This window comes from Furipterus horrens, unplaced genomic scaffold (assembly GCF_987537825.1).
Source record: "Furipterus horrens unplaced genomic scaffold, mFurHor1.1.pri manual_scaffold_8, whole genome shotgun sequence".
Lineage (NCBI taxonomy): Eukaryota > Metazoa > Chordata > Mammalia > Chiroptera > Furipteridae > Furipterus > Furipterus horrens.
Genome location: NW_028327178.1, coordinates 57,399,399 through 57,427,193, shown reverse-complemented (window position 1 = coordinate 57,427,193; position 27,795 = coordinate 57,399,399). Strand labels below are relative to the sequence as shown.

Here is a 27,795-nt window from a genome sequence, read left to right as displayed (position 1 = left end):
TGGTTTGACTGAACTAAGTGGCTGGGTTGGTGAAGAATGGGGTGGTCTGTGGGCTTCACTTTAAAACTGGTTTCTCTCTTCTGTCCTGAAGGCTTGGACAGAAAGAGCCCAGAGGCCCGAGAGGGGGGAAACCTAAAACATTTCCCTCAGCCCAAACTAAGTATAATGGACAAAAGAGTTTTGGACAGGTGAGATGTACCTGGCACACCTTCCTCCAAAGAAGCCCTTCTTTTCCCTAATGTGGGACATTCAAAAATTAATACCTGTCTTTTGTCATCTAGTGGTTATAGATTGAATGATGTCTTTTAACCCTGTTGCCAAATTTGTTGCCTCCAGAATACAAGAATGCCAGCCTGTTAAATCAAGCATGCCGTTGTCCGAGGACAGCCAACCGACCTGGAGCCTGCATGATCCTTCCCCACGTGGGAAGGCCACCCTCCCCTCCACACCCCCGCTCTTATTAGGGATTTCGGAACCCAAGGGTAGGTAGGCCGACGACCATATCCAGCTTGAAGCAGTTAGAAGAGCTCGAGACCTTCGCCCATTGTCCTTTATAAGATTGTAAAGGGTCTTAAGTCTGAGAGGGAGGGATTGTTATTTTTTATTGTTAAATTAATTAATTAATTAGTTTAAAAAAGAAGAAGAAGAATATATAAAAGGGTGAGACAGGAGAGCTTTCATGTACGACCCATGGGCATGGACTTGGGGGGTGTTGTTGGGGGAGGGGGGTGCTGGGTGGAGGGGAGCAAAGAGGAAAAATTGGGACTATTGTGACAATATAATCAATAAAATATACTTTAAAAAAATCTAAACCTACAGCTTCAAGAACTAGAAGAACAACAGGCAAAGCCCAGAGCAAATAGAAGGAAGGAAATCATCAAGATTAGAGCAGAATTAAATGACATAGAGACTAAACTAACATAGGGACTAAACTAACAATTCAAAAGATCAACAAAAGTAGAAGCTGTTTCTTTGAAAAGATAAACAAGATCGACAAGCCTTTAACCAGGCTCATCAAGAAAAAAAGAGAGAAGACCAAAATAAATAAAATCAGAAATGAAACAGGAGAAATCACAACCGTTACCACAGAAATACAAACGATTGTAAGAAACTATTACAAACATCTGTACCACTAGAAATGTGACAACCTAGATGAAACTGACAAGTTTCTGGAAACATATAATCTGCCAAAACTGAGTCAAGAAGAAGCAGAAAGCCTGAATAGACCAATAACATCCAGCGAAATTGAAGCATTAATGATAAAACTTCCAGCACACAAAGTCCTGGACTGGATGGCTTCACAGTTGAATTTTACAAAATATTTAGGAAGGAAATAACTCCTATCCTTCTCACACTATTCAAAAAAATCCAAAAAGAGGGAAAACTCCCAAACTCGTTCTATGAAGCCAGTATTACCCTAATTCCAAAACCAGGTCAAGACACAACAAAGAAAGAAAATTACCGGATAATACAGCTGATGAACATAGATGCTAAAATCCTCAACAAAATATTGGCAAACTGAACCCAACAAAACATTAACAGGATTATACACCACGATCAAGTGGGATTCATCCCAGGGATGGAAGGATGGTTTAATATTCGCAAAAACTGAAAGCATTCCCCCTGAGGTCAGGAACAAGACAAGGATGTCCACTCTCTCCACTCCTATTCAACATAGTCTTAGAAGTTCTAGCTACAGCAATCAGACAAGAAAGAGAAATAAAAGGCATCCAAATTGGAAAAGAGGAAGTGAAACTGTCATTATTTGCAGACGACATGATAGTGTACATAGAAAACCCTATAGAGTCCACGAAAAAACTACTCGACCTAATAAATGAACTCGGGAAAATAGCAGGGTATAAAGTCAATATTCAGAAATCGAAGGCATTTCTGTATAACAATAAAACATCAGAGATAGAAACTAAAAAAAAAATCCCATTTACCATAGCAACAGGAAAAGTAAAGTACCTAAAAATAAACTTAACCAAAAAGGTAAAAGACCTTTACCAACAAAACTACATAACACTGAAGAAAGAAATTAAGGAAGATCTAAATGGAAACATATACCATGTTCATGGATGGGAAGAATCAACATCATTAAAATGTCCATACTACCCAAAGCAATTTATAGATTCAACGCAATCCCTATTAAAATACCGACATATTTCTCAGTCCTAGTACAAATACTTCAAAAACTTATATGGAGCCAAAAAAGAGCCCGAATAGCCACAGCAATCTTGAGGAAGAAGAACACAGTAGAGGGAATCAAAACACCTGATATCAAACTAGACTACAAGGCCACAGTAATCAAAACAGTCTGGTACTTGCATAAGAACAGACATATAGACCAATGGAACAGGATAGAGAGCCCAGAAATAAACTCAGGTCTATATGGTTAACTAATATTTGACAAAGAAGGTAGGAACATAAAATGGAGTGAGAAGAGCCTTTTCAACAAATGGTGTTGGGAAAACTGGACAGAGACATGCAAAAAAATGAAACTAGACCACCAACTTACACCATATACCAGAATAAACTCAAGATGGATCAAAGACTTAAATGTAAGCCGTGGCACCATAAAAGTCCTAGAAGAAAACATAGACAGGGAAATTTCAGAGATCCCACATAGCAACATTTTCACTGATGTATCTCCTAAGGAAAGGGAAATAAAGGAAAGAATAAACAAATGGGACTACATCAAACTAAAGAGTTTCTGCTCAGCAAAAGAAAATATCAGCAAGATGAAAGGGAACCAACCATATGGGAAAACATATTTGCCAATGAGACATCAGATAAGGGATTGATCTCGAAAATATAAAAAGTACTTACACATCTCAACAGAAAGAAGACAGACAACCCAATTAAAAAATGGGCAAAGGACCTGAACAAACACTTCTCCAAGGAGGATATACAGAGGGTCCATACAGAGAATGCTCAACATCACTAGCCATCAGAGAGATGCAAATAAAAACCACAATGAGATACCACTTTACACCTGTCAGATGGTCATCATCAACAAATCAACAAACAAGAAGTGCTGGCGAGGATGTGGAGAAACAGGAACCCTAGTGCACTGATGGTGGGAATGCAGACTGGTGCAGCCACTATGGAAAACAATTTGGAATTTCCTCAAAAACTAAAAATGGAACTGCCTTTTGAACCAGCGATTCCACTGCTAGGATTATACCCGAAAAATCATAAAACCCTAATTCAAAAGAACTTATACACCCCTATGTTCATAGCATCCCTGTTTACAATAGCTAAGTGCTGGAAACAGCCTAAGTGCCCATCTGTAGATGAGTGGATGAAAAAACTGTGTACATTTACACAATGGAATACTATGCAGCAGAAAGAAAGAAGGAATTCCTGCCATTTGTGACAACATGGATGGAACTAGAGAGAATTATGCTTAGTGAAATAAACCAGGCAATGAAAGAAAAATACTATGTGATATCAACCTGATACAGGAGACTAATGAACAACACAAACAAATGAACAAAATTGAACAAGGAAGAGTCAAAGTTATCAGGAGAGAGTGGGGTGGGAGGGAAAGGAGTAAGTAAGGGAAGGGTTTAGTAAAGGAACTAATATAAATAACCCGTGAACACGGACAACAGGGTGGGGATTGACTGTGGGGGAAGGGTTTGGCTGGGTGGGGGGTAGCACTGAGGGAAAAAGTGGGACAACTGTAATAGAAAAACAATAAATATAAAATTTTTTTGAAAAGATACTCAACATGATTAGTTATCAGGTACATGCAAATTTAAACCACAGAAAGATACCATTTCAGACTCACCAAAATTGCTGTAATTTTTTTAAAAATGAAGAAATTGAAACCCTTGTATATTACTGATGGGAATGATGTAAAATGATATAGCCACTTTAGAAAGAGTTTGACAGTTTCTTAGTAAGTTAAACCTAACCACTCACCAAATTCACAAACAGAATCACCCAGCAATCCTACTCTAATGTATCTACCCAAAAGAAATGAAAACATACATTCACCAAAAAACTTGTACATAAATGTCCACAGCAGCATTATTCACAATAGTCAAGAACTAGAAACAATTCAAATGTGCACCAACTGGTAACTAGTTTTGAAAAATGCAGTACATACAGTGCTGCTATTCAGCAATAAAAAGGAACTACTGATACATGCTACATCAATGAACCAACATCAAAAACATTGTGCTAAGTGAAAGAAGCCAGACATAAAATATGTATGACTGCATTTACATGAAATGTCCAGAAAAGGTAGATGTATGGAGACAGAAGGATTAGTGGTGACCTGATACTGGAAGTGGGAGTGGAAAGCGACTGCAAATATGCATAATGGATCTTTCTAGGTCTTGCGAATATTCTTAAATTCAATTTTGATGACAGTTGATCAATTCTGTAAATTTGCTTAAGAAATATCATTGAAATTGGTGATTTTATATGTAAAATACAACACTATAAAGTTGTTTTTTTAAATAAATACCATCCCCCTGACTGACCCAGATCAATGGGTTGAGTGATATCCTGCAAGTGAAAGTTCACCAGTTCAATTCCCAGTCAGAACACATGCCTGGATGCAGGCTAGGTCCCCAGTAAGGGGTATGCAAGAGGCAATCGATAAATGTTTCTCTCCCTCTTTTCCCCTCCCTTCCCCTCTCTTGAAGAATGAAAAAAAAATTTTTTTTAAACCATCATCATCAGATACAATCTTTGCAAAGCTCCACACACAGCTGCACTTTTTCGTCCAGGGCAACATGTAAACAGCACTGTCTGGCATTAAGTGCCCATTACATGTCTGGCTTCATCAACTGGCCAACTTTCTCCAACATCCCAGCCCATGTGGTTGCCATGCAAAGAAGTTATGGAGTTAAGAGCATCTGAGCTTCCAGCTCTACCACTAATTCACTGTGACCTTGGGTTACTTCACCTCCTTGAACCTGTTTCCTCACCTCTGAGATGGGGATGATAATCTCACAAGATCAGCATGGGGAATACCTGAGGTAGTGCTCTTAAAACACTCAGCAAAGAGTAAATATGTACACTTCACCTGGCTAGCTCAGGCACATCTTCAAAGTCACCTCCTCAGAGCAGCATTAGCTGGTCCCATTACTCCTTGTTCCCTCTGTTTTCTTCATAGAACTTGCAGTTATTTTATTCATTTGTCTCCTTTTTCTTTCTTTTGGTCTATCTTCCCTACTGGGTTGAGGTCTCCATGAAGGCAGGAAATTTATGCTTTGTCCTTATTGTCTGTGCAAGCTCAGGCCCTGTGCCTGGCAAGTAACACATTCACAAGTAAGCATTTTACTGAGGTGATGGATAAACAGTAGCTATGGATACAGTGCTCAGCATGTGGCTTCTCTTGTGACTGTCTCTTGTGTCTTACTACATCCTTCTTGATCTTCCTTTTAACAATGGCCCAGACTCCCCTCATAGGACCAATGAAATGATGGTAAAGGTGATGTAGCCAAGGAGGGTATGAGTCTGGGACACACCTGAAGCAGCAGGCTGGGGAAGTACTAGAGAAACGGCTGAAGAGAGTGAGGAGTCTGAATGTTCAGGAGCAACCAATTTCAGTTGAATCACAAAATGGATGCTTACATGGGACAGAGAAATGGCAAAGTGGACATTAACAGGACATTATTGCCATGTGTGTGACTTTTCTTATTGGAGGATGAGGTTAAACATACTGGTTGAAAGAAAGTCTTTATTGGGTTGGCCAAATCATTCATTCAGTTTTTAAGTAAAAATAAGACACTTTTTCATTTTCACCAATAACTTTATTCACCATTTTGTTCCACTACCTTCTGCCATCTTTCAGGCAACTTCATAATTCCATCTTCCCAAAACTTCCATCTTCCCATCTTCCCATAATTCCATCTTTTTGACCAAAGAACTGTTCCAGGTGCCTCTTGCAGTCTTTCAGGGAATTGCAATATTTTTTCCCATTAAGAGAATTTTGCAAATATTAAAATAAATGAAAATCTGAAGGTGGAATGTCTGGTGAATATGGTGGATGAATCAGAGTTTCCCAGCCTAACAGCTTTTGCCTGGTCATCAAAGAAACATACAGTCTTGCATTATCCTGATGGAAGATTAAATGTTTTATGTTGACTAATTTCAGACACTTTTCATTGAGTGCTGCTTTCAGTTGGTCTAACTGGGAGCAGTACTTGTTTGAATTAATAGTTTGGTTTTCCAGAAGCAACTCATAATAGAGGACTCTTAATCTCACCATATACACATCACCTTTTCTGGATGAAGAACGACCTTTGGTGTTGTTGGTGGTTCATTTCACTTGCCCCACAATCTCCTCCATTCCACATTAGTGTAAAATATCCACTTTTCATCACCTGTCACAATTTGTTTTAAAATTTTTGTTACATTTAAGTAGAAAATCACATGCAGAAATAGTCAAGATTTTTTCGCTTAATTTAGGTGGAACCCAAACATAGAAGTAATTAGCATAACCAAGCTGATGCAAATAATTTTCAATGCTTGATCTGGATATTTTGAGTATGTCAGCTATCTCCTGCGTGGTATAACTTTTATTGTTCTCAGTTAATGTCTCTATCTGATTGCTATCAACTTCAACTGGCCTACCCCATCATGGAGCATTGTCTACCAAGAAATCTCCAGCACAAAACTTTGCAAACCATTTTGATGCATTCGATCAGTCACAGCACCTTCTCCATACACTGCACAAATCTTTTATGTTTCAGTTGTGTTTTTACCTTTCTTGAAATAACAAAGCACAATATGCTGAAAATGTTATTTTCTTCCATCTTCAATATTAAAATGGCTACACAAAAATTCACCAATTTTGATGTTTGTTTAAATGCACACTGATATGACAGCTGTCACAATACAATCTAACAAAATTGTTTTGAATGAAATTAAAGACAATTAAGCACTACTAGACCCATCTTATGGGGGGAAAAGCAAATAAACTTTTGGGCCACATGCTTGCTTTGAAAACTGGAGCTGAGTTGCAGCATTTTGAATTAATTTTTTTTACCTTCCAAGGAAATAGGGCTGGAACTCAGTATGTAAATTTAGGCAAATAAGTGTGCAAACCAGCAAGGCCCTAGCATTTAATTCTAAGGGAACTAGAGCACGTTCCAGTACCACGTCTTGCAGATTAAATACAAGTGGTCTTTAGGAATATTCAACTTTTTCTGAAGGAACTGGGGAAGATACTCTTCTTTGGCATCTACCTTCTATTAAATTAACTTCTTGGTCACCTTGCAGATACTACCCTGGAGCTCCTGTGTCCAGCCATGGTCAACCCCACTGTGTTCTTTGACATTGTTGTCAATGGCAAGCCCTTGGGCTACCATCTCCTTGGAACTGTTTGCAGACAAAGTTCTTAAACCAGCAGAAAACTTTCATGCTCTGAGCACTAGGGAGAAAGAATTTGGTTATAAATGTTCCTGCTTTCACAAAATTATTCTGGGATTTATGTGCCAGGATGGTGACTTCATGCGCCATAATGGCTCCTGTGGCAAGTTCATTTATGGGGAGAAATTTGATGATGAGGATTTCATCCTGAAGCATACAGGTCCTGCCATTTTGTCCATGGCAAATGCTGGATCAAACACAAATGATTCCCAGTTTTTCATCAGCACTGTCGAGACTTAGTGGTTAAATGGAAAGCACGTGGTCTTCAGCCAGGTGAAAGACGCATGGATGTTGTGGTACCTATGGAGCTCATTGGGTCCAGGAATGGCAAGACCAGCAAGAAGATCACCATTGCTGACTGTGAACAATTCTTATAAATTTGACCTGTGTTTTATCTTAACTACCAGACCATTCCTTCTGTAGCTCAGGAGAGCCACCCCTTCACCCCCATCTGCTTGGAATGTTCTACAATCTTTGTGCTCTCACTACAGTTCATTAGGTTCCATATTTTCCTTACCTCTTCCAAGTCTAGCTGGATTGCAGAGTTTAGTTTATGATTATGAAATAAAAATTAAATTTAAAAAATTAATTTATTTTATTCATCCAATTATCTTTTCTACCGATTTTTACTTGCCTGCCTAAAGACAAAGTGAACTCCCCAACCCTCAAGTAATTTTGTAAACAAAAGTCACTAAACCAAAACACTTCATTGCTGTCACCTCCTTTTCTCTGATCTCTAAGAGAGGGAGGGGCTATCATAGCATGGAGCCATGCACCTCACAGTGTGCTTCAGGACAAGTCATTTATTCTGTCTAATGAGTTTGCCCAGAAATCAATGAGTCACCAAAGCTCCCTCTCACTTTAACAACCTCTGCTAGAGCTGAGACACTAGGGTCCTGTCAGGACAGGTGGAAGCTTTGTCATAGAATTTTCTTGCTGTCTTGCATGTAAGTGGTGAGGAGGATGCTATAAGTGACAAAAGGCTGCTTTTTGCAACAGAAAGGCTTGTAGATTAAAGTCCCAGAAGTTACCCAGGTAATACCTTAGACAAACTCCTTAACCTTTCTAAGCTTGATTCTCCATCTTTAAAGAGGATTTATACTTTGAAGAAGAGTTAAGAAAACTAAAAATAAAGTGTATCTGTCTGATAATGTTCCTCTATCAACTTTAAGGAAATCACTTCCCAAGGGACTCTCACTGACCTACTTTCTAACATTCCCAAAAGCAGGATACCAGGTGATAAGGTGGGAGAGCACACAAACAGAAGCTCCAGTACCTAAATTTCAATTCAGGCTCCTGCCTCTCAACCTTCCAACACCAGCCATCTTCTCCTCATTTTGTCTTTGCCACACATCAGGTCAAGATTAGATAACACCTAGGAGGTACCAAATGTGCTAAATACTATGCCACACAAACAGTCAGAGGCCCCCACTCTATTAAAAACACTCTGTACTTTCTCTAAACACTTCAACACACATCTTCATCTTATTGTAGGCAACACCTAGGATTATCATACCTTCCTCCCTTTTTTTTTCTTTTTAATATGATAACTGAGACTTAAAACACAAGTTGTTCACCCAAGGTCACACAGCTAATAAGCATCTGTTCAGAAGGTAGGACTCCTGATGTTTTCTGAACCACCTCCCTAATTAAGTAATTCACCTACGCCAAGTTCTGTGCATTCCATTTAAACTCAATCTCCGTTTCAATGGATTCAGCCATTCAGTTACTCAACATTCACAAAGCACCACTATCTGCCAGACACAGTTGTAGAAGGAAGTATAGCATTCAATGAACAGGCCCGTGTTACCTACTTCAATCCCAGTTCTATCACATGTCACCTAGGTGACTCTGGATGAGTTACTTCATCTCTCACTGCCTCAGCTGTCTTTAGCCTATAAAATGGGCAAATAGAATTCTACATCTCTCACAGGGATGTTGAAAGTTAAGTGAGAAGATACCTATATAAGGGTATCCAATGCCCCCACTAAGCATTCAAATATGAGCTGCTTTTATTATTCTACGTTCTGAGGGTAGAGTCTCGAATCAGACAAGAGCCTTAGCCTCCAGAACCTTACACTGTACTGGGAAACACAATAAACAAGTAAATTATTAACAGAAATTTTAAATGGTGAAGGGCACTTGAAAAAAAGAGATGTGTAACAGGGTGGATGGGAAGCTAATTTAGGTTAAGTGGTCAGGGAAGGGTACTCAGATATTTTAAATGTAACAAGAATGGTAAGAACTGGACATAAGCAAAACCAGGGGGTGGGGAGGGGGGGGAGTGGGGTGGCAAATAGGGCCCAGAAAGGAAGTGTTAATCAGATTGTGATTCAAGCAGCAGACTTCATATGAAAGAAAACATTGAAACAGATTAAAACCAAGGGGCTGTAAGAAACTGATCTGCCTCACCTTGGCAACAGATATTGTTGAGGGAAATGAACGCATCTGGTATGATGTCTAGGTGGTTGGCAACGTGATGTCTGGAAGCTATAGTTACAGCATCCAGAAAAGTCTGACTTTTGCATACATCCCTTCAGCAAGTTGAAACTGAAGTATTAGGCAAACATTACCCAGCAATCATCATATAAAAACCCTTGGTATTGACAGAACCACCAGAAACAGGTTCCAGAAAAAAAGGTGGAAAGGACAAAATTTGAAAGACTTTCAGCAGTCACCTGAATTGTGGTTGCTATATGACTGTACTAAAAATTATAACTGACTTGCAGAGAAATAGGGAAAACCAAGGATTCACTTCAAAATCATCAAAATCTAGATTTAGCATTTTAAAACCTGCTTTTTCAGCGAGAGAATAATGTATTAATGCTTTATATTTTTGTTTCAAATAATTAGAAATGTTTTTAATATTCTATATTGTTATGAAATTAAGTCAGTAAAATATTTAGGCATTTGCTAATATACAATCATTATTACAACATAACTAGAGAATGTTATATAATTTTAGGAACTTATCACTGAAAACAAATTACTAAATTATGCAAAACCAATTTTTTTAAGCTGGAGAGAAAACAGCAAATGCAGAGATCCTGTGCTTTGAGCAAGCTGACATCTTGCTGAAACAAGGAGTTCCTGAGGCTAGTGAATAGATGGGGGTGGGGTGGGGGGAAGTGTGGGAACTAGCAAGAGATGTGGTCAGAGATATCAGCAGCATAGTTTTGTAAAATAAGGTAAGGTCATTCCTTTTCATTTTAAATACACTAGGCGTTCATTAAAACCCTTGCTTATAATTTTAACCAAGGGGAAATGTATTAAGATTTGAATCATAACTTTTAAAAGTACCCCACTGGCTGCAGTGTTGAGAAGCCAAGAACCCCTAGTTAAGAGATTGTTGCAATTGCCCAGTATTGGAAGCATCTCGTGTACACATAACAGGACGCACGCACTTGGTGTGCAATAGAACAAATTCAGGTACGTAACAATTACGTCAACTGGAGCTGGAATGTGACCTCATCATCTCTCTCGCTCTCCACTCTTTCACACCTGATGCCACCATAGTGGTGAAGCCTGAAGCGGCCACTCGCTGTACTGGGGACCTCGGGCACTCCCCGAGCCACACCTCCCTCATTTACTGGCCGGAGGGAGAGATGCTCTCCACCAAGGAGTAGGCACTGTTCCACAAGTGAGGCGCGCCCACCCGCTATCCGCCCGCACCTCCCCTTAGGCCAGCCTGGCCTCCCCACCCTCGGCGCCTTCCACGACCGCCGTGTCCAGGCCACACTCTCTCGTCGCACCCGCCGGCAGCCAGCTCACCCGGATGCCCTGCAGCACCCGGACCCGCTCCTCCTCGTCCATGCCGAAGGACACCCTGCGGCCCTCACTGCTCTCTGTGCCCCCCATAGCAGCAGATCAGCAAGCATTCAGGCAAGCCACCGGGCTCCAGAGTAACCGGGACGACGCCGGGTTGTCGCTTCCGGGACTCGGGCGGCTGGTGACACAAGCCAACAGAGCCACGTTTTATTGGACGCCGCCGGAGGCTCGGCCAATAATGTGACGTAGACTCGCGAGGAGTTATGGGAATTGTAGTCGCACCAGCCCGACCTACCCTTCTGTAACCAGGGAGCACCTGGAGGCGTGGTGTGCGAGTTAGGGAAAGCGCGCTGAAAGTGAAGCAGCTGGTGCCTGTGCACAGAGGGCCTCCAATAGCAGGGTAGGAAGCAAGAGAGAGATGGACGGTGCTTGCTTTGGAAAGGTCATCCTTGAAGCAGAGCCACGCGTGATGTTCTGAGGCCAGGAGACCTGCGAGAGGACTAAGCCAAGCATGTGAAGGTAACCTTGTGTGCGGTTCTCGGCTTGATTCATTAAGCAAACTGATATTGAAAACCGAATAAGCGTTGACCTAGCCACATGGAATATGGCTAACAAAACATGTCCCGCCTTCCTGCTGTTTAGGTATAATGGAATAAACAAATGAAGAGACAAGAAAGCACATAAATAAATTTGCTAATCACTGTGATAAATGCCATGAAAAAAATTAATATGAGGCCTCCTTTAATTTGAGAGGCCAGAGCAACCTCTATGAGGAAGAACCATTTGAATTGAGATCTAAGGTCTGGTAGGAGTTAGCCAAGAGAAGATAGGCAAAGAAGTTTGCTGGGGACCAACCAGTGCAAAGGCCTTGAGTCAGGAATGACCGTGCCACATTAAAGAAGGAAAGAGGATCTAGCTACATGAATGGAAAGTCTGGAAGGTGAAAAGCAAGCAGAGGAGAGCCAGAGGCAAAAAGCTCAGACCATGTTGGGCCTTATAGTCCAAGGTCAGAGTTTTATTCTTAGCAGGGCAGTGAATGGTCCTAAGCACTTAGGAGACATTATCCAAAGAGCATACATACCATGTATTGAGTATAGTGTGTTTGCTTCTCACACAGGATCATATGTGTAATGAAGGGACACAATGATTGCTATTCACATCCACAGCAACCATGAATGAAGTCCATTCTTTTTCCTCCGAATTACTGAATGGCTTTGATTTGCCAAAGTGTGCCTGGAGTTGAGTTTGGAATCTGTAACTGGGGAACATTGGATTGCTACATGAATTAGCAAGAGTAATTTGGAATTCCTTTTGGCAACCTGGAAAGGAAGGAGTAAGGAGAGCGTAAAGGAGAAATACCAGTGAACTGCCTCTGAAATGAATACAGCTTGGATGAAGAAGCCAGTGAACATCCTGGGTGTGGGGTAACCAGAGGATTTTTATGAGCAAGGACACATGCTAGTTTATTCAAATACTTAGATTTGCAAATCTCCCTCTATCCCTTTTGTCCTCCACTTCTTGCCTATAAACAGAGCCTGAGTAGGGGATTCTGAGGCAAGCAGTTTATTGGGGGAGTGCCTCAGGAGAAACAAAGTGAGGTAACAGGATAAGCTGTGTAAAGATGTGGTCAAAGCTGGAAACTGGCTTCAGCTTGATCCCACAGGGTGCTCTAGAGCACAAATTATGGCCAGAATCACTCTTACTGTGTGAATCAAGGGCCTCACCAGCCATTACAAAATCTTGTTGGGGCACTTTTGACACCCCCTACATGCTCCACATATTTTTCAAGGTTCCCCGAACACCTAAACATCTTCTATGGCTGTGAAGGGGGTGGGGGGTTCTAAAACCTGAAGAAAGAGATAGATTTCACTTCTGAGCCAGATAATAAAATAATTAATGCACAACTAATTCAGCAAAACAAGAGTCAGAGCCACAGAAGACCAGGAGACTGTGTGTTGCCTCCCCCTCCCAACAATCATCTGCAAGATCTTGGGAGATAACTGGAATTTCACAAGACTTAGAGAGGGGCTTACACTGACAGCAGCATAGCTAAGCCTCATGACGACCCAACAAGTTCGGTGTCCCTGTTTCACAGACAAGAAAACTGAGTGGGAAACAAGTGAAGATAATGTGACAAATGCAAAGTAGGATGAGAAGTTTAAATAAAGGCAGTGGAATAAGGAGGAATGAGAAGGGAAAATCTTTTTTTTTTTTTTTTTTTTTAGCACCTTCTCTGTGCCAGGCTCTATGACAAAGGCACACCTGCCTTTCATGCATTCAATCCATGTCCAATGCATTTGGCCCTGGAAATTATCCTAAGAAAGTTATTACCCCATTCTAAAGCCCAGGAAACTGAGGCTTTGGGGAGATAAGGTGTGACAGGCCCACTAGTTGCTGGCCAATAACCATTTGCTCCTTAAAACAGAACCCCAATTTCCTTTGGTGCAACAATGTACCTGGTTAGAAAATTTGCCTCTTATGCTCCCACTTGCCAAACTTGGACAATTTGAGCATTATACACATTGGCAATGTGAGTTTATAACATTTAATTTTTTAATCCAACAGTCCATATGGAGAGGGAGAGAGAAAGAAAGAATGGAAAAAGGGGGAAACTCTTCTTTACAAAAGAATACCAGAAAATCAATGTGAGATTTAAAAATTCCCATTTTGCCCTCACTGGTATGGCTCCGTTGGCTGGGTGTTATCCCACAAAGCAAAAGGTCACTGGTTCCATTTCCAGTCAGGGCACACGCCTGGATTGCCAGCTTCGCGTACCAGCGGCAACCAGCTGATGTTTTTCACATCAGTGTTTTGCTCCCTCTCTTTCTCCATTCCTTCTCCTTTCCCTAAAAATAAGGAAATAAAATCTTTAAAAAATTACCATTTTGCAACCCTCAGTGACTTAATTGAACCAGGCAAAAATATCAATGGATATTGAAGCCATCGTAGTTGGGGAACAGGATATTCAACCAACCTCCAAGTCTCACCACAGATTTCTTAATAATAACAAAGAGAAAACTAGATTGCAATGAGGAGACCTGAAGATCACTGCCTTAATCAAATGGCCAAATTTAACATCACAAAGAGTAGGACAAACTAATATGATGTCCCTCCTGATATGATTCAATAAGGAACACACACATCTCCTGTGGAGTATTGTTAAAAATGTGAGACCTAAATCTAATCATGAGAAAACAATCAGACAGATCCAGAATGTAAAACACCCTGCCAAACAACTGTCCTGAACCCTTCCCAAAGGTCAATGTCCTGAAATACAAAACAAAACAAAAATGTAGTTTAAAAAAGAAAAAGAAGCATAACAATGAAATCGTCATCATCATCATCATCATCGGCAGCCGTCCGTCTCGAGAGACGATGGTGTAGCTTCTTAAGAGTCTATCTGCACCGCCGAGAATGGCTGTGCAGTCCGACTCGGGAGTGACATGGTATCTGTCGCCTCCCGTGTTGAATCAACATCTTGCGATGACGCTGAAGCTACAGAGCCTGGGCAGGGTGATATGGAGGGTCTGCTGTTGCCCATGCAGCAGACCCCCCCTCTCTTCGCAGCTGAAGGGTCCAAGGGAAAGACGGAGTCAATACAGCTTGGCTTCAGGTGCGCCGCAGGAGTTGCCGGTGTTGACTACAACGTCAAACCGCCTTAGGGACTCCGGCTCCGGATTTTCTGTCGGGGTTTACTCCCTTAGCCTTTCCCCTGAAGAGGTATGCCGCAAGGCAGCGGAGGTTTTTTGGAGTCAGAGTTTTCCTTCTCTGATGTGCCCTGACTGGAAGATCGAACCAGCGACACTTAGCTCGCAGGCCGACGCTCAATCCACTGAGCTAAACCAGCCAGGGCAAATTCCTAAAATACAACCTGGTTAAAATGCAGAGATCACTACTTAATCTTCACTGTCATCTGAACTTGTTATGGGAGATTCACACCAGCCACACTTAACCTCTATTCTCTGACTCCTGGAAGACATTATCAGTCAGGGGAACCTCCTTTCTCCAGCCTCATGTTTCCACAAGAAGGGACATTCATTATTATAACACTCTTGGCATGTTTTGGGTAGAATTTCATGCAGGAATTTGGCATGTAATGTTTGGTGCTCCCTATTCTTCTCTCTTTGAGGTCTGCCTACCTGCTTGTGCTTCTCACGTGGTGAACTAAGTGGTGAGAGTCTGGGTTCACTAAGGATCAGGACTCATCCCATCTTTCTTCTCAGCATGTTTGTGACATCTCCCCTCATTGTGTCCAGATATCAGCCTTAGCTCCAAGCATCTCATCTGCCCACCACAGTTGGCCAAGCTGGAAGAACAGGGTGCGCAAAGGGCTCCCTCTCTCTCTCTTTTTCAGCACAAAGAAAATTGTCCCCAGAAGCAACAGTCAATCTCCTGGAGTCACATTGGCCAGTTATGAGTCACACACACACACACACCAGGCAAGGCCCTGACAAAGGTGGTGGGGTGGCCAGGACTGCCTTAGAGCAGCAGGATCATTTCCTGGCTTTCACCCTGACAAGACCAGCCCCACTTGCAACTAGGAAAATAGTCCTTTTATTAAAGTCCCCTATTAGACCAGACATCTATTATCTGCCACCACTGGACTGTCGCAGGGCTGCCATGCATTCAGTTCACGTGTGCCGCATAGGTTGTGTGTTGTGCTGCATCACTGTGAATATGTGTGTGTGTGTGTGTGTGTGTGTGTGTGTGTGTGTGTGTGTGTGTGTGTGTACAGCAGAAATAAAGAGAAACCTAGACAATGAAGCTGCTGCATCCATTGTTCCGGATCCATGGTGAGTTCCCCACCTGCTCTCCTGAAATCCAGGCAGATCCTGGTACAAAACAAAGCCTCTAGGCAGAATGAATCTGGTGGTAAGTACAAATGGCTCAAGCAGAAAGTCAGGATCAGTTTCCTCAGCCCAGATTACCTTTTCTGCTTCTCTGACTTTCCAGCTTCAGCTTCTGCCCTGGATGTAAATGTTCAGCCTTATGAATAGCAGCAAGGAAAAGACAGGAGAGGGCTCCCCAGAGCCAGAATTTCCTGCACCGCAGCAACTGCACTACAAGAAGGGCAATCCCTTGCCACATTTCTGAGTGGGGCTAGCCTGAGCGGGAGAAGCAGAGAACATCGATGGCCATGGACTTCACTGGGAAAAGAGAGATGTTGACTCAAAAAAGCCAGGTAGGCCACAGAACTCTAATGAAAGAGGCTAAGATATCGTTTGCTCTAATTATTCTACATACCTACACACACACACACACAGAAGCAGGACAGATTCATGTGGAGGCTTCCTAGTCTGTGTTTCAGCTAAAGGCCCTGCTCCTAGGAAGTGTCTGATTGGATCCCTAAGGCACTCCAGCACACCCAGCAAAGGCCTGGTGTGGATGACTACAGCCCAACAGAGGCTCATACAGTGATGGGAGGGGGTGTCCAGTGTGGCCTGGAGTACTGCCAGAGTTCACAGGTGCTAGGCAAGCAGCTGGCCCCAGACCAGAACCACAGAGACCTTGGGGACTGTCTGATCTGGATTTGCCCCTCCTTGCTTCCTTCCTGCTCTTCCCATGGAGCTGTTCCTTGTCACCCAGGTCTCAGCTCCGATGTCACCTCCCCAGCCAGGCTGACCCTTCCCACTTCACATTACTGTGTTTTATATTCTTCTCTTGTGGAGAAGAAGATCACTCCCTGGATCTTTGTTGCTTATTTATTTGTTTACAGTTGGTCTTCAACCAATCCTACCCACAATGCATGCACACAGTTCCTCTGATAGAACTTTAGAGAGGGACAGCATCTGTTTCACTTATCTCTGAATTCCTAGTATTTAGCACAGGGCCTGGCACAGAGCAGGTACTCAGGAAGTTGCTGAGTGACTAACTGAATGACTGCAGGCAAAAACAGAGTTTGAACCCAGGCCCCAAGCCCTGATGGAGAAACCACCCTGGACCCAGCCTGCCCCTGGCTCCCAGCCCCACACAAGATTCCTTCCACCTCTTAGCTCAAATGCAGAGTCACAGTGCTGCACCCCCATCCCAACCATGGGACTTAGTTTGAATTTTATGAATTTATTAAAATGTACACCCAAACATTAATGAAATAACATTATGCAGTAATAAGAGCTACAAATTGACATGATTACAAAAGGAGTGGCCAACCCATGGGTGCCCCATGATCTCTGAGCAGCTTCAGAAGCCTCATCAGAGCGGCCTGCAAGATGACCAGGGTGAGGAGTGCAGAGAATGTATAATACATTCTCTGCATTTAAGGCCATTAACCCAAGTCCCACATAAGCAGGGACCACACCATAGAGTGGCTGGGGGAGCTTTACTTTCCCTCCTAAAATTTCTATCACCCCTTTGCAGCTAAACAAAATACCCCTGAAGTAGAAACCTTGAGCTTCAAGACAGGCCACCTAAAGCTCCTCCCCACAAGCAACTACACCGATGATACAGTTTTGCAATTATTTGCATCTGTTTATCCCTCAAACCTGGCTATGAACTCCAAAAGTTAAAATTCACTTCTGACGCATGTCAGAGCTTAGAAAACAACAGTAAGATCCATGCTGACAGTGGGACTTGCAGACACAGCTCTGAGAGAGTGTTGACATTGCAGTGGGGATTGTGCACAGAGGGCCTGCACGCCCCAGGGAGCATGAGGAAGGGTCTCAGGACCATTGACCTCCAGAGGATGGAGAGGGTGCAAGCCTGGCAGAGTGCTGAGGAGGGCCAGGTGACAGGGAGGCCTTAGAAAGGCGTGAGCCAGGCTGAGAAGCTGGAATGAGGGTGGACCTCTTAACAAGACTCCTGATGGCAGTTGTAGTTGTTATGATAATAGTAATGCCAAAGGGTAGAAGCATTAACAAGGTTTTCTCCAGTCTTTCTAACAAGTAAGCAGGCTGAGCTGGCTTGAGTTCCCCTCTCACCCTGCTGATCTCAAAGGAGCAGGCTACCTGACCAGACAGACTATTCCATGAGTCTTTCTGACAGAAATGGGGAAAGAAATTAGGGGAGTGTTTGAATGTGGTCTGGTTCAATCCTCAAACAACCTAATGCAGTCTTAATGCTATTGATCCCACTTTATGGATGTCCACACTGGTCAGGGTGTCCAACCTGTCCACAACACATAGCTATAATCTGAAGGCCAGGATGGGCCATGAAGCATTACAACTTGCAGCCAGTATAGCAGGACACACCACACTCCAGGTGTCCTGGGGGCTGTACCCTCCTCTACCCATTGGACACATCAACCACCCTCCTTCCCACTCTTCTGATAGATCATTATACTAATATAAAGCATGCTGCAACAAATCTTCTTGTATTTTGGTCTGTGCACATAGGCACATGTTTCTGAATAATAGATTCCTAGAAGTGGAACTGCAGATTCAAACCATGGATACTATTAAGTTGGACTGTATAAAAACTCCAACCTACCACTAATGTATGAGAATGCTCGTTTCCCCACACCTTTGCCAGCACTCAGTGTCGCAATTTAATATTTGCCATTCTTATAGAGGTAAAAACATTTTTGTTTTAATTTTAATTACAATTACCTGAACATTATATTAAAAATTAAGCATCCCTTACATTTATTTGTTGTTCATTGTTATTTCTTTTAAATGTGAATTTACCTTTTCATTTATTCTGCCCACTTTGTTTTATTTGGGGATTTTTTTTTTTGGACTATTTATTATTTATTTGTAGGAAATCTGTATATGCTCTGGCTTTTACTCAGATGCTGTAGCTATTTTCTTCTTGTCCATCATTTGTCTTTTCACTTGTTTTATGTTACTTTTTAAGATGGTTCTCTTTTTAAGATTTTATTTATTTATTTTTAGAGGTGAAGGAAGGGAGAAAGAGAGGGACAGAACCACTGATGTGTGAGAGAAACATCAATTGGTTACTTCTTGCACACACAGGGACCTGGTACCTGTTTGGGAGTCAAACTGGTGACCTTTAGCTTTGCAGAACGACATCCAACCCATTGAATCACACCAGTCAGGACTAGTTTATGTTATTTTTTTGACAAAATAGTTTTAATTTTTTTGTGTGCAAATTTTCTAATTCATGCCCTTTTTTGGCTTGCAGATTTTGGGTATTAGTAAGAAAGTATCTTCTAAAGAAATTGTAAAATAGTTTCTTTTATGTTTACTTTTAAAACTCATTTGTAATTTATTTTTAATTATACTATGGAATTATGATATATAGGTTTTTTCAGGTAGATAGTCAATCACCTCTTATCATTCAATGAATATTTCATTGTTTTGCCACTGAATTTAAAAAATCGATTTCATGATAAGCTGTTTTGCCATATGTACATGATATGTTCTGGGTTTGTTTCTCTAATCTTTGTTTCCATAGCAAGTTACCACTGATTTAACTGCTATAACTTTATAAAATATTTGGATATCTGATGAAGGAAGTTATCCCTCGTTTTTCTTTTTTCAAATATTCTAGACTACCTCTGGAAATTTCTCTTCTGGAGGCAGAAGGGGAAAATCATCTTGTTATATACCATTAACAGTCTTACTGAGGTTTCAATTGGGATTCCATTGAATTTATAGATTATGGGAGAACTGATATATCTAAATTTTATTGAAGACAATTCAGTAAATGTTGGTAGCTTTCTTTACATAGTTCTTAGACATTTTTATTAGTTTTTTTCCAGATATTTTATGAAATTTATTGCTTTTAAGAATGAGATCATTTTTCATTTCATTTTTCTAATTGCTTTTTGCTAGCATGTAATTAAGCTGTTGATTTTTCTATCTGGCTATACTGCTTTTTGCTAGCATGTAATTAAGCTGTTGATTTTTCTATCTGGCTATACTGCTAAAATCTTTCATTGGTTTGTCAAGTGATTCTCTTGAGAATATTCTAGGTAGATGATCATATGGTCTGCAAATAATCTCAGTTTGTCCCCTTTTTCCAATATCAATACCACTTCCCCTCATATAATAGTATTGGCTATAATCTCCAATAAAAAGATTAAATAGTGCAATAATAGTTATATTGTTTCTTTTTATTTCATTATCAAGTATGATGACTACTATAGAGGTCTGATGCCTTTTATCATATTAAGAAAGAACCTAATTTGCTTGAAGCTTTTTTTTTTTATCATGAAAGTGTGTACGTTGATTATTTTCAAAAGTGGATTTGTATTCTATGAAAAGTTATGTGGTTTTTCTTGCACCCCAGTAAAATAGTGATTTAAACTAGTAGGTTTTTTTTCTAAAGTAGAACAAATACTGAGACACCTTTTAATATACTGCTTAATTGATTTTGGTAATTTCTAAAAAATAAAATTCAAGGCCCTGGCTGGGTTGCTAAGTTGGTTACAACGTCATCCTATACACCAAAAAGTTGCAGTTTCAATCCCCGGTCAAGGTACATGTACAGGAGGCAAGAGCTTGATGTTTCTCTTTCTTTCTGTTCCTCTCTCTAAAAATCAATAAACATATCCTCAGGTAAGGATTAAAAAGTAAAGTAAAATAAAATAAATAAAACAAAACTCAAGGTGATGGATCCAAGATTATAAAGGAGTATGTGGAAGCTATTCCCAAACCAAACTGGAATTACAACTAAATTATAGAACAATTAACCTAAAGACTAGCTGAATAAAAGTCTTATAACCAAGGAGTTACAGAAGAAGCCACACTGAGTCTGGTAGGAAGGGCAAAGATGCAAAAAGGGCTGGCCTGTACACAGGTGTGTCACTTGAGAATCTGAAGGGATCTCTCAGCTGCCAAGGTCCCCCCTGAGGAGTATGGGGTCTTAACCCTACACTGGGATCCCCAACCAGGAGCACTAAAGTCAGCGAGAGAAGCCCACTAAACTTTTGGCTGTGAAAATCAGCAGGGATACCAGTGAGAGACAGGAGTCTGCTAGAAACCCAGACATCCTCTTAAAGGACCAGTACACAAAATCTTGTATGCAGCCACTCACACTAGGCTCTGGAAAAAGAAGAAAGGCTCAAAGCATACTGGAAACATCCCAGGAAAGACGGTTGTATGACTCCAGGGAGAGAGCTAAAGGTAGAGCCACTGTGCAGAGTCCCTCTCCCACACTGCCTACAGATGCTATCTTTCCTGGGTCTAACACTCCCCCCTCCATATGACATCAGCCTGGAGAAATGCAATAATCCCACCTTCCTGACATCCCCCTCCACCCCTGCAGTAGTCCAGCTCTGCTGAGCTCATGCCCTGAAGAATTGTCAGCTGGTTGAGACCAGCCTGGGATTACAATGCAGACTTTCTAGGAAGGCTCTCGAAGAGGTCCAGGTTGAATCAGGGAGACACTGAATTGTGTGACTCTATGGTGGGGCCATTTTTCCCTCGCATGCCCAACCAGTGCCACCATTCTTGTGCAGAACCATCCTTTCACACAGTCAATCTTGGTCTGTTTGGGCCTGAAGAACTCTGTTGACCTCACCCTGATGACTCCCTGAGGTCCTACCCCACCACAAACATCCGTGGGCACCCAGCAGGTGGCAGCTGAGCTTGGTGTACCCTGAGACATGAGACATTTAGTAAGTGGCCTCAGAACCAACATTGGTACTGAGTTTGAATCTGTATTAGTCTGATGAATACCACTTTTTTAGCAAGCATAAAAAAAGAACATAGAAACCATTTTTAAAAGCCAGAAGTGAAAAATACAGTATCTGAAATTAAAAATACACTACAAGGAATCAACAATAGATTAGATGAAGCAGAATATCAAATCAGCAATTTAAAAGACAAGATAGCAGAAAACACCAAATCAGAGAAGAAAAAAATTAAGTAAATAAATAAGAAAAAAAGAATGAGAATAGTTTATGGGAACTCTGACACAACATCAAGCCTAACACATCTGCATTGTATGGGGTATCAGAAAAAGAAAGAGAGCAAAGGATTTAGAACCTATTTGAATAAATAATGACAGATAACATCTATCACTGGTAAAAGAAAAAGAAACACAAGTTTAGGAAGCAAAAAGAATCTCAAACAAAATGAACCCATGAGGCCCACACCAACACACATCATAATTAAAATGGCAAAGGTTAAAGACAAAGAGAGAATCTTAAAAGTAGCAAGAGAAAGAGGGTTATACAAGGGAGCTTCCATAAGACTGTCCTCTGATATCTCAACAGAAACATTTTAGGCTAGAAAAGATTGGCACGAAATATTCAAAGTAAAGGAAAGCAAATCTAAACCAAGATTACTCTACCCAGCAAGGCTATCATTTAAAATCAAAGGAGAAATAAAGAGTTTCCCAGACAAGAAAAAGCTAAAGGAATGTATTGCACCAAACCAGCATTACAAGAAATGTAAAAGGACTTGAGAAGAAAGAAATAATAAAAGAGGAATATAATTATAAAAAATAAAATGGCAATAAATACATACCTATCAATAATCACTTTAAATGTACATGGGTTAAATACTCCAATCAAAAGACATAGGGTAACTGAGTGGATAAAAAAACATATATGCTGTCTATCAAAAACCCACTTCAGAACCAAAGACACACATACACTGAAAGTAAAGGGTTGGAAAAGATATTTCAAGCAAACAAACAAAAAAAATAAACAGCTGGAGCAGCAATACTTATATCACACAAAATAAACTTTTAAACAAAGAGTATAAGAACCAAATAAGGACATTGCATAATGATAAAGGGATCAATTCAATAACAGGATATAGCCCTTGTAAACATTCATGCATCCAACATAGGAGCACTAAAATATCTAAAACAAACCTTGATGAACATAAAGGTCGAGGTAGAAGTAATACAGTCATAGTAGAGGATTTTAACATTCCATTGACATCAATGGATAGATCTTACAAACCAAAAAAATCAACGAAGAAACAGCAGTCTTAAGTGACACACTAAACTATTTGGATTTAATTGATATGTTCAGCGCATTTCACCCAAAAGCATCAGAATATACATTCTTATCAAGTGCCCATGGAACATTTTTTAGGATAGACCACACGTTAGCACACAAAACAAGTTTTAATAAATTTAAGAGGATTGAAATCATATCAAGCACCTTCTCTGATCATAATGGTATAAAACTAGAAACCAGTTACAGGAAAATAAACTAAAATACACAAAAAATATGGAAGCTAAATAACATGTTACTAACAATGAATGGGTTAACAATGATATTAAAGAAGTAATCAAAAGATACCTTGACTTAGCATAATATTCTCCAGGTCCATTCATGCTGTCTCAATAAGTAAGAGTTCATTCTTTTTTATTGCTGCATATTATTCCATTGTGTAAATGTACCACAGCTTTTTTATCCACTCATCTACTGATGGACATTTAGGCTGTTTCCAAATCTAGGCTATTGTAAATAACACTGCTATAAACATAGGAGTGCATATATTCTTTTGAATTGCTGTTTCAGGATTCTTAGGGTATATTCCCAGAAGTGGAATCCTGGGTCAAAAGGCAGTTTCATTATTTATTTTAAAAAATAATTTTAATTTTAATTTTTTATTTTTATTGTAATTTTTTTCATTACTATTTTTTTTTTCAGGAAATTCCATACTGTTTTCCACAGTGGCTGCATCAGTCTGCATTCCCACAAGCAGTGAATGAAGGTTCCCTTTTCTCCACATCTTCACCAGCACTTGTTATTTGTTGATTTAATGATAACCATTCTGACAGGTCTGAGGTGATATCCAATTGTGGGTTTAATTTGCATTTCTCTAATGATTAGTGATGTTGAGTGTTTTTTATATGTCTGTGGGCCATCTGAGTGTCCTCCTTGGGGAAGTATCTATTCAGGCCCTTTGCCCACTTTTTAATTGGATTGTCTGTTTTCCTAGTTTTGAGTCATATAAATTTTTATATATTTTGGAAATTAAATCCTTATCCAATGTATCATTGGCAAATATATATATATAATGTTTTCATTATACTAAGAGAAGTAAGCCCAACGGTGAAAGACAAGTACCATATGATCTCACTTATATGTGGAATCTAATGAATAAAATAAACTAACAAGCAAAATAGAATCAGAGGCATAGAAGCATGGAACAGACTGACAGAGGTAAGAAGCAAGCGGGGAGGTGAGAACTGGTTGTAAGAAGGTGAAGGTATTAGCCAAAGAACATATATGCATGACTCATGGACATAAATAAAGGTGTGGGGATTGCAGAGGGAGTAGGGGGGGCTGGGTGAAATGGGGAAAAAGGAGAAAATTTGCGACAGCTGGACAACTTTAATAACATAAACAATAAAATATTTAACAAAGGGGAAAGAAAATTCACATCCTTAGGTAATAGATGTGCCCTATTAACAGTGTAATCCTTTAAATAAAGATGTTTTGACTATTTTTTAAAAAATAAATAACTAAAATCACAGTTGAAATCTTTTTTTAAAAAATATATCTTTAAACAAATGAAAATGAAACACAACAACAGAAAATCTATAGACACAACAGAAGCAGTCCAAAGTGGGAAAATTATTGCACTACAGGCCTACCTCAAAAAACATGAAATATCTCAAACAAACAATCTAACATTACACCTAAAGGAAATAGAAAAAAGAAGAACACACAAAACTGAGAGTGAGTTAAAGATAATAAAGATCATATTGAAATTAAGTGAAATGGAGCCTAAAAAAAAAAATACAAAAAAATCAATGAAAACAAGACCTGGTTTTTGAAAAGCTAAACAAGGTTGATAAACTTTTAGTCAAACTCATCAAGAAAAAAAGAAAGAGGAGTCTGAAAAATAAAATCAGAAATAACAGAGAAGTAACAACTGATATCACAGAAATACATAAGAGTATAATAAATGTTATGAACAAGTATACAACAACAAATTGGTTAATCAGGACAAAATGGATGAATTCCTAGAAACATACAATCTTCCATAACTTAATGTTTTTTAAAAAACCAAAAATATGAATAGACTGATTGCAACTAACAAACTCAAAGCAGTAATACAAAAACACCCAATTTAAAAAGTGCTAGACCATATTCCTTCACAGGTAAATTTTACCAAACATTCAAAAAAGAACACATCCTTCTCAAAAAATTTCAAAAATTCAAGAGGAGGGACAACTTCCAAGCTCATTTACAGAGCCATGATGAATCTAATTCTAAAACCAGATAGAGAAATTAGAAGGAAAGAAAGTTATAGGCCAATATCCCTGAGGAACAGTAAAATAAAAATCTTCAACAAGATATTAGCAAACCCAAAGTATTAAAACATTAAAAATATCATACATCATGATCAAGTGGGATTCCCAGGGATGCAAGGATGGTTTAATATTCACAAATCAATAAATGTAATATACCACAAAAAATAATGAAAGACAAAAACCACATGATTATATCAATAGATGCTGAAAAGGCATTTGATAAAGTCGTGTCGTCGGCAGCCGTCCGTCTCGAGAGACGATGGTGTAGCTTCTTAAGAGTCTATCTGCACCGCCGAGAATGGTTGTGCAGTCCGACTCGGGAGTGACACGGTATCTGTCTCCTCCCGTGTTGAAGCTACAGAGCCTGGGCAGGGTTATATGGAGGGTCTGCTGTTGCCCATGCAGCAGACCCCCCCTCTCTTCGCAGCTGAAGGGTCCAAGGGAAAGACGGAGTCAATACAGCTTGGGTTCAGGTGCGCCGCAGGAGTTGCCGGTGTTGACTACAACGTCAAACCGCCTTAGGGACTCCGGCTCCGGATTTTCTGTCGGGGTTTACTCCCTTAGCCTTTCCCCTGAAGAGGTATGCCGCAAGGCAGCGGAGGTTTTTTGGAGTCAGAGTTTTCCTTCTCTGATGTGCCCTGACTGGAAGATCAAACCAGCGACACTCAGCTCGCAGGCCGACGCTCAATCCACTGAGCCAAACCAGCCAGGGTTATTTGATAAAGTACAACACCCATTTATGATGAAAGCACTCAGCAAAATGGGAACAGAGGGAGCATACCTCAACATAATAAAGGCCATATATGAGAAACTCGAAGCAAACCTCATACTCAATGGACAAACACTGAAAGCATTCCCCTTGAGATCAGGAACAAGACAAGGATGTACAGTCTCTCCACTCCTATTCAACATAGTCTTGGAAGTTCGAGCCACAGCAATCAGACAAGAAAAAGAAATAAAAAACATCCAAATTGGAAAAGAGGAAGTAAAACTGTCATTATTTGCAGATGACATCATAGTGTACATAGAAAACCTTATAGACTCCACTAAAAAACTAAACATAATAAGCAAATTTGGCAAAATAGCAGGGTACAAAGTCAATATACAGGAATCGAAGGCATTTCTGTACATCAACAATAAAATATCAGAGATAAAAATGAAAAAAAAAATCCCATTTACTAGAGCAACAAGAAAAATAAAGCACCAAGGAATAAACTTAACCACGGAGGTAAAAGACCTATACTCAGAAAACTACATAACCCTGAAGAAAGAAATTAAGGAAGATACAAATAAATGGAAGCAAATACCATGTTCATGGATGGAAAGAATCAACATCATTAAAATGTCCATGCTATCTAAAGCATGCTATCTAATCCCTATTAAAATACCAATAACATATTTCACAGACTTAGAACAAATACTTCAAAAATTTATATGGAACCAAAAAAGACCCCTAATAGCCAAAGCAATCTTGAGGAAGAACATAGCAGGAGGAATCACAATACCAGGCATCAAACTATACTACAAAGCCACTGTGATCAAAACAGTCTGGTACTGGCATAAGAACAGACATATAGATCGATGGAACAGAACAGAGAGCCCAGAAATAAACCCAGGCCTCTACGGTCAACTAATATTTGACAAAGGGAGGAGGAGCATAAAATGGAGTGAAAAGAGCCTCTTCAACAAATGGTGCTGGGAGAACTGGACAGGGACGTGAAAAAAAAAAAAAATGAAACTAGACCACCAACTTACACCACACACCAGAATAAACTCAAGATGCATCAAAGACTTAAATGTAAGGCATGACACCATGAAAGTTCTAGAGAAAAACATAGGCAGGAAATTTTCAGAGATCCCACATAACAATATTTTCACTGATACATCTCCTAAGGAAAGGGAAATAAAGGAAAAAATAAACAAATGGGACTACATCAAACTAAAGAGTTTCTGCTTAGCAAAAGAAAACATCAGTAAGATGAATAGGGAACCAACCATATGGGAAAACATATTCGCCAGTGATACCTCAGACAAGGGATAGATCTCCAAAATATATAAAGAACTTACACATCTCAACACCAAGAAGACAGACAACCCAATTAAAAAATGGGCAAAGGACTTGAACAAACATTTCTCTAAGCAGGATACAGAGAGGGTCCATAGACACATGAAAGAATGCTCAACATCACTAGCCATCAGAGAGATGCAAGTAAAAACCACAATGAGATACCACTTTACACCTGTCAGAATGACCACCATTAACAAATCAACAAACAACTTGTGCTGGCGAGGATGTGGAGAAATGGGAACCCTAGTGCACTGTTGGTGGGAATGCAGACTGGTGCAGCTACTATGGAAAACAGTATGGAATTTCCTCAAAAAACTAAAAACAGAACTGCCTTTTGAACCAGCGATTCCACTGCTAGGATTATATCTGAAGAATCCTGAAACCCTAATTCAAAAGAACTTATGCACCCCTATGTTCATAGCAGCACTGTTTACAAT

At 40.1% G+C, this 27,795-nt stretch overlaps 1 protein-coding gene and 1 long non-coding RNA gene across 6 annotated transcripts in view; one reads left to right on the top strand and one right to left on the bottom strand.

Moving 5' to 3' along the window:
• Nucleotides 1-11,359, bottom strand: part of CHCHD6 (coiled-coil-helix-coiled-coil-helix domain containing 6) — a 383,759-nt gene extending 372,400 nt beyond the window's left edge. For 3 of the 5 annotated variants that reach the window (XM_090285892.1, XM_090285893.1, XM_090285894.1), the window contains exon 1: nucleotides 11,167-11,358. In XM_090285892.1, coding sequence (XP_090142018.1) covers nucleotides 11,167-11,253 — 87 coding nt within the window. In that variant the 5' untranslated portion in view covers nucleotides 11,254-11,358. Of the gene's footprint in view, nucleotides 1-11,166 lie in introns of all 5 variants that reach the window. The other 2 variants (XM_090285895.1, XM_090285896.1) reach the window with 1 other exon arrangement.
• A 27-nt stretch (nucleotides 11,360-11,386) lies between these two features.
• Nucleotides 11,387-24,041, top strand: LOC150002976 (uncharacterized). The gene is made up of 3 exons (XR_016512736.1): nucleotides 11,387-11,682; nucleotides 16,117-16,345; nucleotides 23,678-24,041. It is a non-coding gene; the product is annotated as an uncharacterized LOC150002976 (long non-coding RNA).
• The last annotated feature ends 3,754 nt before the right edge of the window (nucleotides 24,042-27,795 follow it).